The following is an 18,342-nucleotide window of genomic DNA, read 5'->3' on the forward strand; positions in this document are numbered from 1 at the left end:
TAAATTAGTTTTTCTAGAACGTTCTAGAATGTTCTCGAATGTTCTAGAAGCTTGTTGCGTGTAACGCTGCTCGGTAATGATGCGGGCTCGTGAACGATGACGAGCACAGCCAAAGATGCGCGCAACTACGCGCTCGGTAACTTCTCAAATATTCTAGCTTCTAGTCTGTAAAAACCGTGAAATCTGTCCGGCTACTGGGGTAAATTCTTTTGATAGTCCTCCAAGTAACATATCTAAAATTCAGCTTTTATACTATATTGTGAGTTTAAGTACAATTATTTTTTTGAGTTTTGGGGTGTCCGGCAGGGGGTTAAAACCATACTAAAGTGTCCGGCAATGGATGACATCATTTTAAATATTATTCTAAAGAAAATATCAAAAAACCGAGCTTTATGCTTTAACGTATTTGAGGTGCTTTTTTTTACACCTTTGTTACCTGTTACCTGTCAAAGTAACCACTACCCAAACTACATAGTCGCTCATCGTTCTTACCTGTGTTGGTGACGTGCGCAGACAAACTTTCTGGTTTTATGAAATACTGTGCGCCTGGCTGAAGCGGGCTCTTGCTCTATTTTGCTTAGATATCATCATAATTAGCCTGTGATAAACAAATAAATTGTTACTATTTCAGGTTATCAAACAAAACGTCCTCAATCAGCGACTCCCGGTGAGCGAGGCTACAGCTCCGGCGTCGACCTCAACAACACAGAGCCGCTTTACGTCGATACTAATGCTGAAGCTATCCCGTAAGTACAGTCATTTCTTGATATCTTATTACATTCAGACAAAAATGAGTAGGGAATATTTAACACTAGCTGCGCTTCGCGGTTTCACCCGCGTGGCTCCACTCCTGTTGATCTTAGCGTTATGATATATAGCCTATAGCCTTCCTCGATAAATCGGACCAGTAGTTCCTGAGATTAGCGCGTTCAAACAAACAAACTCTTCAGCTTTATAATATTAGTATAGATTGGACATACAAGCGATCGATGAATGTATCAAGGTTACAACTTACATACGAGTGGACATAGCCGTTTGTTTCTGTATCAAAATTGTAACAATTTCGGCTGTAATAATTGGCTTTTATCAAGACTCTTCCATTGTTTTGCATGCATTACCATAATATGTGAAAAATATTATTAACTAAATAAATTTAGTGATTAAAAAAGACTTACTTATCTCTAAATTTCAAGCAGGTATGCTATATCATACCTACTTACAATTTAAATCTACTATATAAAAATAAGTCGCTTTTTCCTTCCTGACGCTATAACTCCAGAACGCATCAACCGATTTCCATGGTTTTGCATTCGTTGGAAAGGTTTCGGATTCCATGAGGTTTATAGCAAAGAAAAGGTGTCTCTGGTGGCGAAACGGAGTTCGCCCGGTTTGCTAGTGAATGAATAAATGTTTGAATTTGAGTTTATAAGAACTTTGTTAATTTCCAGATACCGCGCGATGTACAAGTACCGTCCACAAAACCCGGACGAATTAGAACTGAACGAAGGTGACACGGTGTACGTGCTGGAGAAGTGCGACGACGGCTGGTACGTCGGCTCCAGCCAGCGCACGGGCCGCTTCGGGACCTTCCCTGGTATGTATCGTCTTCATCATCATTCATCATCATCATCATCATAGATACTGCTCTACATCTTTTTTCTTACTTACCACATACAACTCTACATCTTTTTTCTTATCAACAACAACTTTGATCGTATTTAATAGTATAATTAGGGATGTAACGATACCGATACCGATACCGATATATCGGCCGATATAATCGGCAAGCCGATATATCGGTATCGCCGATAATAAAACAACCGATACCGATATCAAACAATTCAAAAAACCGCTCCCAATGAACGATGCGGGAGGCCGCCCGCGCGTGCGCACTTTGTTTTCTGAAAAAACTCTACCAATAGTAAACTTTTATTAGGTACTGATTGTATGTGTATTACTTAAAGTTTAACTGACTTTGTAAAATAATAATACTAAAATAAATGGTTTTGCTGTTTTTTGATTTGGCATTTTTATTTAAAAGAATACGATTAACAGTTGAGTCTCTGTTAAATGTTGGTAACTTTTTATGCATAATTCACATTTATTTTTCTACCAAGCCATCGATATCGGTATCGGTATCGCCGATACATTACTACAAATATCGGTATCTGTATCGTATCGGCAAAATCATGTATCGTTACATTCCTAAGTATAATTATTATTAACCTAAATATAATTCAACAGGTAACTACGTGGAGCGCATTTGATAGCGCCAAACGTCGCTGCTCCGGCGGCTCCGACGCGCTACGCTCTGTACGCGGAAACGTTAACGCACACACATCACTCCCATAACACACACACACACACATCACAATACTGATTTATTCAAATAAAACAAAAAAAGAATCACGTAAATCGGTTCAGAAACCTCGGTGAACGTACATAAAAAAAATATACCGGCCGAATTGATAACCTCCTTTTTTGAAGACGGTTAAAAAATCAAAAATTTATGGTCTTACCACAAAATTTAAACATAAATTATAACTTTAAACCAGGGATCTGTCACTTTATTGTTGTTTAAGTGAAATACGACAAAACCAGGTTAAAGAGAACCCGCGCTTAAAGTTAAACCCTGTCTAAAGTTTTTTGTGGTAAGACTTTATTTACTCACTATGACTTCTTTTAGAAGCCGAATATTAACACCCACTACAATAATTAAATAAGTACATGTCGGAACTACGAGTTTTATACCATTGAGTGTTCAATGAAAACAGACTGAAGATAAATTTATATGAAACTTTGTGATGACTCCTTAAAATTGTCCGGTTGTTTATCCTTCTAATAAATAATGTAACGATAGTTTTCATGAAGTGTGTTATGGTGGAAAAATATGAAATGGTGTTTACAATTATCAAGCTTTGTTACCAAATAAAACCATGACTCGTTTAAGATGCCACAGTTCTTCTCTCTTTTAATTTATTTTAAGTTAAGTTTTAATTGGACGTTTAACATAAGTATCCTTTTAAATTTAATTAACATTATTTCGGCACAAACGTAGCATAATGATTGACTTACTAATAAATCGGTGTAATTTTACCATATCATTTCTGTACCAACTCCTAAACCATCTACGTACCCAAAGTTGTTTAATATTTCCCAAAGAGTTTGTTTATTGAAAATATGTTAACTATATTGTACAATTGTATAAAATAATGAGAGACATTATATGTGTGTAAAGTTGTTTTAGATGTAGTTATTTATTTAAAATTACGTGGAGGAAATGAGCTCATCTTTTAAATTACTTTTTAAAAGATTGAAGCTGAAGTGTGTGTACCTACTAAATCTTATACTAACTTATTTACTGAAATTAAATTATTTTATACACTATATACACGTAAATAAACATTTGCGTCAGATATTGGAGAACCTATTGAATAGTCTTCTTCGAGCACACATAAATTAATAAAATAACAACTAGAACAAAAGTCGAACTTTGTTTAAAATTTTCTAGTACATCTTATCAAAGTTTGTACATTTTGTAAAATTGGTGAATATTATAAAACAACAAAAATCATATCACTTGGCGTGACGTGCGAGCAACTCTTTAAAATTAGTCGGATGAAATATTGATAAGAAATGCTTTAAGATTCATACGATATTCTGGCTATTATAAACATATTACATTAATTGCACGCCTCATAAGCGAAGCGTTGAGGTGGGTACTACTGTCACTTCGCGCAAAACATCTGATTTTTCAAACTTAAAATGTCTTTATGTATCATACATTGCACTTGTAAGATAATACATACACACACATATTAAGAAAAAACACTATTTTTAACGTTCATGATATTTTTGATGTCATTTTTGTTATTTAAACTAGTTAAAAAACAGTTTAAAAAAGTTCTGTCTTGGACGTCCGTGTGTCTGTATGTGCGGATCCTTTTTCTTGTTAACACGATAGCGACCGAAATACTTTACTAATCGAGTCTTTTTTTTTCTCTTACGCTTGAGTATGCTCAGGAATAGAACCCTTTCATTTTTCAGGGTCTGATTCGATGTGGTTTAATTGTTATTAAATAAACAAAAATAATAATTAATAAATATTTATTAAAAAAAAATTATGAGGCGTGCACTTTTGGATTTTCCAAATTATTTTTTAATGTATATTGCTGAAAACAGAATGGTTGCGCCAGATATGATTTATTTCTTTTTATTCAAATGCTTATCGGACTATCAATATAATACTCACACCGATAAGTATAAATTAGTAATAGGGCGAGTAATTTGGAAACGTTTGACAATACATTTTTAAATTATGAATTATAATTAATGTTAGCATAGGTGTATCAAATCATAAAATGTAATGGCTATGTATTTTGTATGTGTAACAGGACTTCGTATGACATTTTGGTTTTGATATTGTACCTCTGATCAATATTTTGTTCTGGGCTATAATATCTACTTATTATCTAGTCAAAAATGTTGTAATATTTTTGCATCTGTGTCTAAATTCATTTTAATACATATTATATACATGTATAATATATCATAATTGTAATAAGAAATCTATTATATGAATGCCTCCTTGTTGGGAAAAATATTATGTATATTGTATAGCATGTTGGGATTAAAATCTCATAATTGCAAAGAAAACTGTAATGGGCCCTCTTCACAATAGGCAGCGTTGGGCGAGTAGAAGCACGATAGTGTAGACTCTATCTGTAGTAAATGTCTATGATCGGCCGTTCATAATCACCATAATGGCGGCAAACATCGACGACCATTTGATGGGCCAACGCTGTCCATTGTGAAGAGGGCCCATAATGTACGATGTAACCGTGAATGTCTCGTAATCATTGTTAGATCCCTTACCAAAGCACTACCTGTCTCGCCCTATGTAGACGCTTGTAAAAGCTTTCTCTTAATTAGTTTTAACCTGATAGTTGTTGTTCTGATGTTAATTTATTTTTAGTAGCACAAATGTTTTATTTGTTGTTGACACCTCTGTATATCGTAACATTAACGGCTATTGTTTCGTAAACGACACACCTAATAAAAATAATCTTTCTATTACAATGTGTTTTATTTTTGTTTCTCCTATAATTCCTATTTACCAATTTTTACCCCTCAGTAGAGCTATGGTAAAACTGCATTTAATTGTTTTAGGTATTGAAATAACAAAAAAAAACACTCAATCCACTAGCTCCACTTTTATTTACTTTTACATTAAATTCAATTATAAAAATAAAACTATTTAATTAAAAACTACAACTATTATTTACACCTTATTTACACTCTCTATATAGATTACATTTTTTATCCCACCCCATTTAAGTGACGTCATCGCAAATGTTTTGCGTTGCTAGGTAACGAAAATGTAAACACAACGTCAGTCAATTTATAATAGCAGTGGATTGTGAAAATATAAAATAATTACAAATTGTTATTTTAAGACATCCTGTGTTTATTTAAAAGTTAAAAATGGTTGAGACGGATTGGAGAGAAATCTTAAACTACTCTCAAAAAGAACTAAAACGGTCAGATAAAGAAAAGTTATGTGAAAGTTTGTCGTGGATGGAAGCAGACGATATCGAACTGAATTTTTCTGACCTAAAAACTTTGTTTAGACTGGCTCAGGATATTTTGAAATTTAAAAACGAACAGGTAATAGTTAAAATACACTTGTTAATTAGCTTAATGAGTTTTCTAATTTTCTAATACATAATAATTAATGACTTATTCAATTAAAACTATTATAATCTTTGTATCTAAGTTTGTAGCTATTAGCCATATCTTGATTGTATCAAAGATTATTTATTTCTTAAACATCCACTGTAGCTTTTTTATTTTTTTAAGAAAATAGCAAATTGTTACCTATGTACATTCCAATCCGCGTCTTTCGCCTTACCTTACCTTTAGCTCAACTTTTACCATTCTTTAAAAGCTGTCAATTACTTAGTTCCTTATAGACTAGAGAAGATAATTTTTGAAACAAAAAAAAATCGCAGTCGGATGAAACCTATTAGAAAAGGAGGGGAATATGATAAAAATGTAAGGAAAAATAAATTACGGTCAATCCGAGTTCGGGAAGCGGGAGGGGGGAGCTTTTAAGAGAAAAAAATGGTTTCTCTCGATTTCCGACAAAACTACAAGTCCTATAGAAAAAAGTTCAATGGCAAAGTTGTAGGTAATTAAAAGTTATACAACTTTTGTATTCACAATTTTTTCACATAACCTAAAAATTTAGGTGAAAAATTCAAAAAACCAAGTTTTTGGTCTTTTATTTCTATCTACTTCAAAATTTATTTTTTTTCTACGAAATTTGGTGGAAACTTACTTTATTTTGTCCCAAATACTCTGTAATTTATTTGATTGAAAATATTTATTTTTTCGCCTTATTTTGAATTAATACCAAAAAAACAACCTAATTTTCAATCGAAAAGTCACCCGTCAAAATATCAGCTTTTTTCAAAAACTTGGGGTGCCTTTTATTCATTGAAATTTCTACTTTCATATGGTGTAAAAAAATAAACACCACCATAGTAAATGTTCTCAGGAAATGCATACAAACAGTCTGAAAATTAGCTTTTACCAAATCAGGCACACTTCTCGAACTACCTGAAATGTTTTTATCGACATCATTTTGCTTTTGAATATGCTGTTAAATATTAAACTTAGAACAGATAATTATTTTTCTTTTGAAATATTACCGAAAAGCCGATACAAGAGAAGATATAGAGTTCAAGAAGTGTGCCTGATTTAGTAAAAGCTCATTATCACAGTGTTTGTATGCATTTCCTGAGAACATTTACTATAGTGGTGTTTATTTTTTTTTACACCATATGAAAGTAGAGATTTGACAACTTGGTTTTTTGAATTTTTCACCTAAATTTTTAGGTTATGTGAAAAAATTGTGAATACAAAAGTTGTAGAACTTTTAATTACCTACAACTTTGCCATTGAACTTTTTTCTATAGGACTTGTAGTTTTGTCGGAAATCGAGAGAAACCATTTTTTTCTCTTAAAAGCTCCCCCCTCCCGCTTCCCGAACTCGGATTGACCGTAATTTATTTTTCCTTACATTTTTATCATATTCCCCTCCTTTTCTAATGGGTTTCATCCGACTGCGATTTTTTTTATCTTTTCATTATTTTCAAAGGCTTCTACCCCAGTCTATTAGTGCCTCTATTTACTTAAATCAAACTATTATTATAATGCATCTAGGTTAATAATGTACTCGGTCAATTGGACACACTGAAACGAAAATATGACAAAGCCAAAGGAAAGATTGTTGTTATAGGTAAGTTAACATAAATCAAAATTGATATGAAAATAATACAGTCATACAAGTTATAATAAGTTTCGTTTCTTAGATTCTCCTTCCAAAGATTCAGACATATTAGAAACCATTTCACATCAAGAAGATTTAATAAAAGCAAATAAAGAAATTTTGGAACAATTATATTCGGAAATCACTACTTTAGAAAAACGTAAAGAGGAATTAGAAAAAGCGACGTTAAAAGCAGATCTCGATAGTGAATCAAGTCGAGATGCTTTATCAGAAATGGGGGCAATTGCGGAACTAGAAAATGAAATATTAAAGAAAAATAAACATATTAGAAAACTTTTGAGCGACGTTAAAGTAAGTTAGTTAACTTCATTATCAAATATAGGTATATTTGTGCAGATAAATTAATTATAAAATCCAATTTCAGTCACTAGAAGAAGAAAATACCAATTTAAAACAAAAGTTGTCGGTGATTAAAGAGAAATTAAAAGAATCTATTCAAATAATCGATAATTTAACTGAACAACTGTTTAGTATTAACAGTGAATGTGCGCAATTAAAAGGTAAATTCATTGTTTTGTATGGAAATAAAATATCAATACATCGTGTTATACTTAAAATTGTATCACCTTTTTGCTATCGACCTGTATTATTCCAATAAATAAAAATGATATTTATTTATTTAAGCTGCACTTGGAAAATGTGAAAACGATAAAACTCAATATATTCTGGAAACCGAAAATTTAAACAGAAAGTTAAATGAAAAAAAATCGAAACAGGATATCATTCAAGACGATGTAAAATTGAAACTTCAACATTTAAAGGTAAATTAGATACAAACATAATTATTATTTCTACGAACATATATTTTTTTCAAAAGAATACACTGAACCTAACTATAATTTAATAATTTATTTTACTCAACAAACAAATTTATTTAAATTACAAATTGCCCTCACGCTGTTATTTTACCAACTCGTGATTATGTTACATATTATAGCAAATATTATGCAGTCACATTTTTTACTATAGGAAACGATTAAACTACACAAAACTGAAATAAGCCGATTATCTGCAGAAAATATGAATCAAAAGGAAGAAATAGCAAGATTGTTGAGCGACAGTTCTTTTTACACTCAAGTATGTATCCAATACCATTATTACTTAATTAAAATTTTAAAATTCTTACATCAATATTAAATTCTCTTAATATTTTTAAGTATAAAGATCAAGAAGTAAAAATAAAAGAATTGCAAAATAAATTATCGGAAGCTGCGAGCCACATGGTTGAGTCCGCTGAATTAATTACTGTTTTAAAAGCAGAAAATAATAAGCTAAAAAGGGCAGTTCCTGTAAATTCCGAAAGCAAACAAAAAAATGTCACTAATCCGGTCAATAATGAAAAAGAAATTATACGTTCTTTGGAGAAGAAAAATACAAAACTAAAATTTGATCTGCAAGGTGCAAATGAGATGATTTCATTACGAGAAAAAGAGGTATGTTAATATACAATAACTATATGACAATGAAAGTATAAAGTCCATGCTAAAAAAAATTGCAGCTTACAGATATAACTACTCAACTTCAAATTTTGCAACAAGATGAAGGAATTAAGAGCTTGATAACTGGTCTAAAAAATAAAAAACGTGAGTTAAAAATGAAAGACGTGGGAATAAAATCTTTAGTACAAGAAGTAAATAATTTGCATCAGCTTGTGAGCGAACTACAAATTGAAAATGAAATTATGAGGTGACCAAAATAATTAATATTTTTATTTTTATCAAATATTATTATAATATATACTTAAAGCTTTGATATATAATTTGAAATAAATTTAACATATTTTAATATTCTTTTTTGGTCCTTATACAGGCAAAAACTTAATATACCAACAAATGAGAAGATTGCAACCGAGGGATTTTTAAGGGATTACCGTGTCCTTAAACAACAAAATGTAAACTGGTCAAAGGAAATTCGAAAAAACGCAAATAAAATTACTGTCCTTGAAATGGAAAACTATATAAAATCTCAAAAAATATCGAAACTTATTGAATTTTTAAGAAGCTCTGGTTTTACGGATGATAAAATAAAAGAAGCAATGATAGAAGAACCTGATACAATTGGACTAAACAGAGAGGAAGAACAAAAGAAGGCGGATGAGTATGAAGAAAATCTATTACTTGAAATTTTTGAAATAAAAATACGTTTATATTTCAGAACTGCATTTTTAATATGAATCATTTTATAGGAATCAAAAGGAATTACAAGAAAACGATATAATAAACAAGAACGGTGAATCGCTTGATATCAAATCGATTCTTGAAGAGAACGAGGGATTAAGAAATAGTCTCACCGAAATATTAAATTACTTGAAAGATAATAGTAGGTGTGATGCAAATAAAAATTAACTTAACTACTTTACAACATAAGCAACAATTAAATTAAATTACATATACTTTTAAAGGTACCACGTCTTCTGGAGTCTTAACATTAGAATGTCCAAGTTTGGATACGTTGCTACAGTCTATGGAAGCACGACGTGCTGCTGGGTGGTTTGCTCCACACATGAAAACCATTTTAGAATTACGAGCTGCTTTGGGAGGAAGAGACGCCCTGCTTACTGCATTACATGAATCAAGGTGTTTTTACTTACAAATATATTGTACTAGATTTCCGCCCGCGGCTTCGCCCGCGTTTTCAAAGGAAAACCCGCATAGTTCCCGTTCCCGTGGGATTTCCGGGATAAAACCTATCCTATGTGTTATTCTGATGTATAAGCTATATTATGATTTGTGGTAAAGTTTCATTCAAATCCATTCAGTAGTTTTTACGTGAAAGAGTAACAAACATCCATACATCCATACAATCTCTCGCCTTTATAATATTAGTAGGATAGATTCAATATTTTTGAATATTAAAAGATATTCTTTTTTATATTTTACGTGTTTTTAATTAATGATTGTCATTTTAGGAGAGAAACTTTTGACGTGATGAACCAACTCTCACAAGAGTCAAAAAAGTGCCTTGAACTAGAAAATGAGTTAACTAAAATTAAAACTACTGTCCAAAAAGAAAAAGAGTCAAGCGTGGATGAACATTCACTTGATTACAGCGATGGCGAATTTGGGCCATGGTTACTGGATGAAGCATATAATAATATTGACTTTTTAGACAAAGATAAACTGCAAAACATAATTTCAAAAGGTGATACAATATATGAACGAAACGTAAAACATAGCTTGCTTTATTTCAAAAGCAAATTTAAAACGCTTTATGAAAAACTAACATCTTTATCAATAAATGTAGCGGACGCCAAAAATAATTGGTCTATCCAAGAAGAACACTATAATGCTCAAATTATCAATTTAAAATCACAGATTTGTGAATCTGTTGATGAAGACATCAGTGAACCATCACCAGGTATTGTCAATGAGAATCAGTTTGTGACACAAGCAAAATATAACTATTTGGAAGAAAACTACAAAAATATTCGCACTCTATATGAAAATTTAAGGAATGAACTGTTAGAAGAAAAGAAGGAAACATTATTTCTCGCTTCTGATTATGAAGAAAGGCTACAAAAAATAATGATAGCAAACACTGAACTGACTGATAAACTTCGTAAATCTATACCTATTGAATTATTTTTCGAACAAAATGCTACTCTTACTGACTATCATTTAAAATATCGAAATTTTCTTGCAAGAGATACGTCAACGCATATTAAAACTTCAGACTTTTTAACACACCTGAATGCTCAAAAAATAGAAATAATAGATCATTTCAAAAATTACTTAAACGAAGGTATGTAACAATTCAGATAATACTTATCATCTAATATACATTCAAAATGTTTTTATCATTGCATTAAAATTAACAGGGGGAAACGAGAAAGACGAATTACAAAAACAATTGGAAAAATCAATAACACAAAATCAAATAGTGGAACTATCGAACCAGCTTCAAGATAAAACAAAGGAAATAGAAAATTTGAACAAAAAAGTCTATGAGCTAGAAAAAACTCACAATGAATTTATGTAAGATTGATTATATTCTTATTATGTACTATCTAAGTTAAAATTAAATTTTCCCTATATCAAATACAAACGTCAAACATTCCACTGAAGACTACACATAAAATGAGTAAAATTATATTCAATATATTATTCATTCTATATTAAATACATTGAATGTAATTTCTACTTATTAATTATAAATTATGAAAACTTTGATAATTATTTTCTAGGAACAAGATGTCGTGTAGTTTAACGAATGAAGAAATAAATTTCATGAAAGAAAGCTTACAAAACGCAACAATTGAAAACATTGCACTCAAAGAACAGTGTCGAGAGTTAAAGAAAGAATTAGATAAAAGTTGTATGAAGGTAATTTACTTCAAATGGGTCCCAAGTATGTAAATTAGTAGATAATAAAATAAGATCGTTCATTTCATGCCTCGTACTTTTATATTATATTCCCTGAATATTGTCTTAATTTGTGAATTCAAGTCTTTCGTAAAATAACACAGTTCATTAAAATACAATTGCTCAGTTGCAGGCTTATTCTTTTAATGATTTGAGTATTCAAAAAGAAGTCAATATGTTACGTCATCAAATCGTCGACCTTCAAGTTCCAGGACGAAACGCAGCTGCAATATCTAGGTATCAGACAAAATGAAACAATATATTATATCAAAATATATTTAAAATACCAAATATTTTAAATTATTATTCATGATCTGTTTATTCTCAGATTAAACAATGAAATTTTGTTAGCTCATTTGCAAAACGTAGAAAATCTTCAAAGAATTGAAACATTAAAATTGACATTGAATAAAGAACGCCAGCTTCGAATAGATGCCGAAGAAATGTTGGAAAAGCAACAAAAAGTATTGCATGTTTATGTGGCACGGAATGGAATAAAGTTTCGGTAATTGATTGTATTTTTAGTAAAGCTGCATTTTAGAATTTTGCGAGTTAATTTTAATTTGTACGCAATTTTAAAATGAATTAATATTTGTAGGAATATGTTTGAAGTAAATGAAAGTCTAAGGCAACAATATCAAGGAGTGCTACCACTTCTTAGTATTGAAAGTTTCATGAACAGTGTTGATTACATGCAAGAAAAAACAAGAGACCTAAATGAGAAACTTAATGAAGTAGAAGAGTTGCGTACAGGACTTATGACTAAACATAGTGTTTACGATCAAATAATTAAATTATCAAAGTGTCTAGAAGAACAAGACTGCTGTCCCCACAAAATAAAACATTTAATGATGGTGACTATTGATTCTATTTCATTTAATTATTTACTAATTGCTTCATATTATTAACAAATAATTTAATGTACATATTTTTCTTACAATAAAGGAAAAAAGAAACGAAATGGAATTAGAACACAATAAGAAAAAAATTGAAATTCTTGAACAGTCACGAAGCACTCTATTCAACCGTTGTAATAATTTAGAAAAGACTTTGCTATTGATAAATCGGGGTTTCATTCCTGCGAAACAAAATCAAATTGTGGAAAATAAAACTTCATCAAATAGCAAAAATGACGATTCCTTAGAAGTTGAGGATATACATTCAGATACTGATTCTAGTAAGAAAGGTAAAAACTTCCATTCAATTTCTTAAAATAAAACATTAACAAATTCAAAACATAAGTCTTGTAAGTCTAATTCGTATCTTTACTTTAGGAGATGAAACATACACATTACGTAAAATCCCTCCAAAAAGTAATGAATATATTACGAAGTCTACTCAAGCTCAGCCGATAGAAATGAAAAATGTTCAAATTCAAACAGTGGTTTACAACAATAAAAAAGTACATAAAGAAGTACAGCTTGATGAAGATGAACGGATAAAAGAACTTAAAGAGGAGCTAGATATCATTACAGAAGACAAGTATAAGCGCGAAAAAGAGCTTAGAGAAGTAATGTTATCTTATAAAGAACAAGCGCATGAAATAACTCAATTAAACCTCCTCAACAATGCACTAAATAAAGACAAAATAGAATTACAAGAAAAAATACAAACTTTAATAAACACAAATATGCATAAAGATAAGTTATATGAAACCCTGCAGACCAATACTGAAAGTTTAAAAAGACAACTAAATGAATATAAAAATAATAATATTAGTCAAGCGCGATGGCAAAGTGAAGCTAATGAAGAAAATAAATCGCTAATATTAAATATGAAACATATAGAAAACAGCAAAAATAAAATTATCGAAGAATACAAAGAGTTAATAAATAATGAGAGAGAAGAATATGGAAAATTAATAAACGATTTACAATTTAAACTTCGTGCATTACAGGCACAGCTTGATCAGTACGTAATATGAGCAATCCATTATCGTAGTTCAGATTTCTTGATAACAATCTTATCATAATATGCTTACGTGATAACATCTGGTAATCTGGTGGTAATCTGTATTAATAACTTTTAATCGTTTTCCTAGGAGAAGCGACACTAACACTATAAATGAAGTAAACATCAAAGGCACTTCCGAAAAATTGGAAACAAATATTACAGAATTAGAAGATAAATGTTTCAAGCTAAATTGCAACCTGGATACCTGTGAATCTGAGTTGTTAGTATAACATTTTTTTTATTATAACTGTAGTTACTTGCCTTTGAACTGTGTTATGTAAATATGTAACGCAATTTTTTATGTAATTCCAAAGGAAAGCGTGTAAAAGTGAATTGGAGAGGTGGAAAAATTTAGCTTCCGAAAGATTAACGAAAATGGAACAATTAAGTTCACAATTACAGGAAAGACACAATCAGGAAGTGAGTAAAAAATATCAATATTTAAAATATAGGTATCCATTTATTTTATCGTGTTCCCTACCTACTGCTGTAGGTATGGTATATTGCTTTTGTATTTAATGATCCCTTGTTTTTGTGATAAATGTTAGCAAAGTAAGTACTGTATTATTTTAATATCACATTTTTTATTTTCATTCACACAAAACCAACTTAAGATAATATTATGACGTGCGCGAAAGTCGAAAGAGGATTTTACTGAAATTTTACGATAACTTTTCTATTGGAAGATTTTAACTATGTTTAGGTTGATTCGTATAAAGCAGAAAATCAACATTGGCTCTCACAACTAAATGAAACTCAACGTGAACACATGGAACTACGTACGCGATTGACTGAACAAAAAACAGTGCATTTAAAACAATTAGCTGAAAAGGACGCTCACATTGAACATCTTCGCGCTATCATCAACAATCTCAAAGTAAATTTTTACTTATTAAAATTCAATTTCAACAACTTAGCCTATTTGATTATGAATCTTGGTAATAGAAATGGTTCCTAGGCGTCTTAATAAAAACTTGTTAAATAGTCGTAACTAAGACGTGATGACTTAAACATTTCATTTTACTTAACTACAGTAAAATTATCGATAATGAAGATAAATTTAAAAATTTCAGACACAAATAATGAACATGCAAACTATGATTTCTATAAATGATCCAAGTTTCGACTTATCCGCGATTGTAGAAGTTGAAGAAGTCAGTGACGCGATCTCGCAACAGGATTCTGACATGTTAGAACTGAAATTTGAATCCACCGGTAATTTGACAGATTTGCAGGATGATCTGAAAAAGTTTCCGGCCAGTTCTACTGCTATATGGTACGTTTCTCTTTTTTATTATTGGTATTGATCTTTTTTATTATTGGTTCTTATATTAAGAAACTCTAAACTTTGATCAATCCCTCATGAAGTATGAATGAATTTAATTTAGTACTATTTTGTGTAAGTTTTTAATGTACGGGCAAAAGGTTGTAAGGTCCATGTATGATATGACAAATTTAATTAAAGTTACGTTTCGCTACGGTCCAACAAATATAATTTCACATTGTATTACATACTATACATTTCTGATCATTAATACGTCCGTTCCAGGCAAGAACCTCTAATAGATCGACTGAGAAGAGAGAAACAGCTAATGGGCAAACAAAATGCACTTTTACGGAAGCAAATCAAAGCACTTGCTGGTCGAGAGAGAAGGGCTCGTCTTGATGCTCAGAATCTTAAAAATCAAGTCTTTAGAATGTGCGTATGTTTCCATCTTTGTTCAAAAATTCAGTACCTAATTTAAATTTAACACAATACTTATCGAGTATTATGTCCTAGAAGTGGTTTTGCTGGGATTATTTTCCTTAGTTTATAAAAATTTAAAAAGGCATATGTGACTACCACACGTCAAAGCATTTAAAAGTTTTATATAATTAACAATGTCAGCAATTATGAAACCTCAATTACAAAAAAAAATGTTCTCGTTTAATATTAGATACGATTCATAACGTTTTACAGAAGTACATCAGGACAAAAGGTACCGTCAGCAGAATCGGCAGCGCTTCAAAACAAGATAGCGACCTTACAAGCGCAGTTGACGAGCGCACGCCGAGACGCAAACTCCACAGTTGCGCTTTGGGACAAGTGGAAAAGGTTTTAACTTTTAGTTTAATTTCATATCTAATTAATTTAAAGTTCGAAAGTTATCCTATTCGTTGCCGAGATAAAAATGTAGTAGGTATAAAGCTTTTTGGTCGTTTAACTATCTTCAAAAGTACTTCTTAATATTTATTGATATAGAATGAAGGGTAAAGTAATAAATTGAAAATATTTCATATCGCGAAATCCCGAGTTAAAGGGAACCTCAATGAAATTCATCAATAATGGTTGATTAATCTGATTTCAGGGCGCAACAAGCTTCGGAACGTTGGCAAGCAAGATACGATGAAAAATGTCAGGAAATATTAAAATTAGAATCCAGTCTCAATCTAGCAAAATCAGCTATATCGCGATTAGAAAAAGAAAAACGAATACTGCTGTCAAGATTATCGGAAACTAAAAGTAAGTATAAAATATTTTTGGTAAAATATTCCCAATGGATTTCAGTATTCATATGAACTTGCTTCAATCAATACCGCTTTTTGAACAATAAGTAATCGTTTCATAAGAAAGAATTATTAAATAAGAAGTTGTAAGAATAATATTCACTCTCTAATACCCAATAAATAAATCAATACTTTGCAGATGAGAAACAATTAGCTATAGAGAAACAAAACGAAGAATCATCAGAGAAAGCGAGTTCGGACAGAGTCAGACACGAATATTGCGACAATCCACCTCATCTGCTCACAAAATCCTTACTGGAACGAGTGGAAGCGCAGCAGCGAAGAATTGTTGCCCTGGAAATCGCTGAAAAGGTGAAGAATAAACTGTACTGTATAAAAAATAATTCAAATGAAAATATATTTTTTTTTTCTATAATACTAAAATATTTTTGTAAAATAACTTTGACTGAGACATGGGTAAGTAGTATGTAGTAGTATTACTACTATTAAGTCATTGATCTTTTCTTCATTGAATAAACCAAAAAGTTTTAAATAAGAATTATACTTACTGTAGAGCAAATTAAAACAATTTTCATTACGATGATGTTCTCAGGGTAATGAGCCTCTGGTATCCGAGTATGAAAAATCAATGGCAGAAATAACATCACTGAAGGGGCAAGTGTTAAAGCTAGAATCGGCATTACTGGAAGCACAAATTAAATCTCCACTCAGATCGAACCAGGACTCCAAACCTGAACTCGACTACTGGAAAAGGTACATAATAAATAACTAGCTGACCCAAAAACTTACTTGCTCTGAAACGTAATATTTTTTTCACGCTTTTGCTACATTTTTTTATTAATTTTTTACTACTATTCCTGGTCCTGGCCGTATCCTGATGTTATATTACATCTATACTCTATATCCTGCCTCGAAAAATGGACTCCCCAACACAAAAGTAATTTTTAATTTCGAATCAGTAGTTTTTGAATCTAGCGCTATACCAAATCTTTTGAAATAAATCAGCTTAAAAAAACTATAATCAGTAACCATATTCTTAAATTTCAAAATTACAGTTATTGTGAAATGCTAAAGGAAGAAAACATGCAACTAACATTAAAATTGAATACAATTGAAAGTGCCCCAGTACATCATCAACGGGTTAATGATTTGGAGCAAACCGTCCTCACACTTAGAGGTTAGTTAAATTAATTATGAAAATATTCAAATATCCTTTAAAAATCTGTTTATTATGTATATTTATGTATCTATTTTTCAGAAATTTTTTTGTCAAGCAAAATATGTCCCTTCGAAATATAAAAGATTAACTAAATTTATACAAATTGTAAAAAGCATTTTTAACTATTTATGAGACGGATAAATCTGATTTCTTTGATAGTTTTTAATCTTATTGTAATTTACAGGTTTAGTGAGTAAATTGCAAGCTGATCAAAAGTCAACAATTTCCGGACACAAGCGTTCTGACTCAAGACCAACAAGTGGGCAAAGTAATGTTGATAGAGTAAGTTTAAAGTATTTTTCTATTAGTAAAACCACAGATAATATAATTAGTATTACTATACTAGTAAAACTCACAAATTATTGAACCCCACTCCCCAATTTGCCGCATTTAGGTAGCAATGGTGTACCTAGATTAAATGATCATGAACCAATATGTAGGTACTCGAAGTCAAGAAATCCACACTTGTTTAAGAATGCTAATATTTATTTATCGTATCCTTTTTAGTTTTTACATAGATATTTTTTCTTTAAATAACTTTTTTGATAATTTTGCAGAATCGTAACCAATTAGAATCATATAGAACGGAGATCATGAACCTCAAAAGGAGTATTCATGAAAAGGATTTACTTCTAGAAAAATCCAAGGAAATGCTCAAAATCGCAGCCGAAAGGGAGGAAGATTTATTAAGAGAGGTAAATTGTTATAAAAATTTAAATTTTCATCGTGTTGGAATTTCAACTATTTTTTATCAATTTTTTTGGCTTATCATCTTCCAGTATATTTTCTTAATAAGACAAATTGTATTTCTTCCAGAACACAATTCTACGTCATCGTTTGGAAGAATTATCAGAAAGTCGTGGTTTCCTATCCGCATAAAATAATATTCATATATTTTAAGGGATTACCTAGAGTATAAATTTTAAATAAGGTTATACTAATAAAAT

The 18,342-nt window shown here is 30.8% G+C and overlaps 2 protein-coding genes and 1 long non-coding RNA gene across 15 annotated transcripts in view; all 3 read left to right on the forward strand.

Moving 5' to 3' along the window:
- LOC149485070 (uncharacterized) overlaps nucleotides 1-5,079 on the forward strand; it is a 132,041-nt gene extending 126,962 nt beyond the window's left edge. For all 13 annotated transcript variants that reach the window (XM_089699774.1, XM_089699777.1, XM_089699775.1 and 10 more), the window contains 3 exons: nucleotides 632-746; nucleotides 1,449-1,594; nucleotides 2,245-5,079. In XM_089699774.1, the coding sequence (XP_089555900.1) occupies nucleotides 632-746; nucleotides 1,449-1,594; nucleotides 2,245-2,267 (284 nt within the window). In that variant the 3' untranslated portion in view covers nucleotides 2,268-5,079. The remainder of the gene's footprint in view (nucleotides 1-631; nucleotides 747-1,448; nucleotides 1,595-2,244) is intronic.
- A 6,978-nt stretch (nucleotides 5,080-12,057) lies between these two features.
- LOC149485071 (uncharacterized) lies at nucleotides 12,058-12,570 on the forward strand. The gene is made up of 2 exons (XR_016316146.1): nucleotides 12,058-12,220; nucleotides 12,314-12,570. It is a non-coding gene; the product is annotated as an uncharacterized LOC149485071 (long non-coding RNA).
- A 518-nt stretch (nucleotides 12,571-13,088) lies between these two features.
- Nucleotides 13,089-18,295, forward strand: LOC149485072 (uncharacterized). The gene is made up of 14 exons (XM_089699589.1): nucleotides 13,089-13,626; nucleotides 13,757-13,888; nucleotides 13,983-14,088; nucleotides 14,372-14,545; nucleotides 14,742-14,944; nucleotides 15,218-15,367; nucleotides 15,629-15,763; nucleotides 16,017-16,171; nucleotides 16,355-16,527; nucleotides 16,769-16,929; nucleotides 17,232-17,353; nucleotides 17,580-17,677; nucleotides 17,953-18,090; nucleotides 18,212-18,295. The coding sequence occupies exons 1-14, from the start codon at nucleotides 13,229-13,231 to the stop codon at nucleotides 18,272-18,274; spliced, it is 2,208 nt and encodes a 735-aa protein (XP_089555715.1). The 5' UTR covers nucleotides 13,089-13,228; the 3' UTR covers nucleotides 18,275-18,295.
- The last annotated feature ends 47 nt before the right edge of the window (nucleotides 18,296-18,342 follow it).

The sequence above is a fragment of the Colias philodice genome, chromosome 10, assembly GCF_061535455.1.
Source record: "Colias philodice isolate Cphi_HAF_F1 chromosome 10, ilColPhil1 Martin Lab GWU primary, whole genome shotgun sequence".
NCBI lineage: Eukaryota > Metazoa > Arthropoda > Insecta > Lepidoptera > Pieridae > Colias > Colias philodice.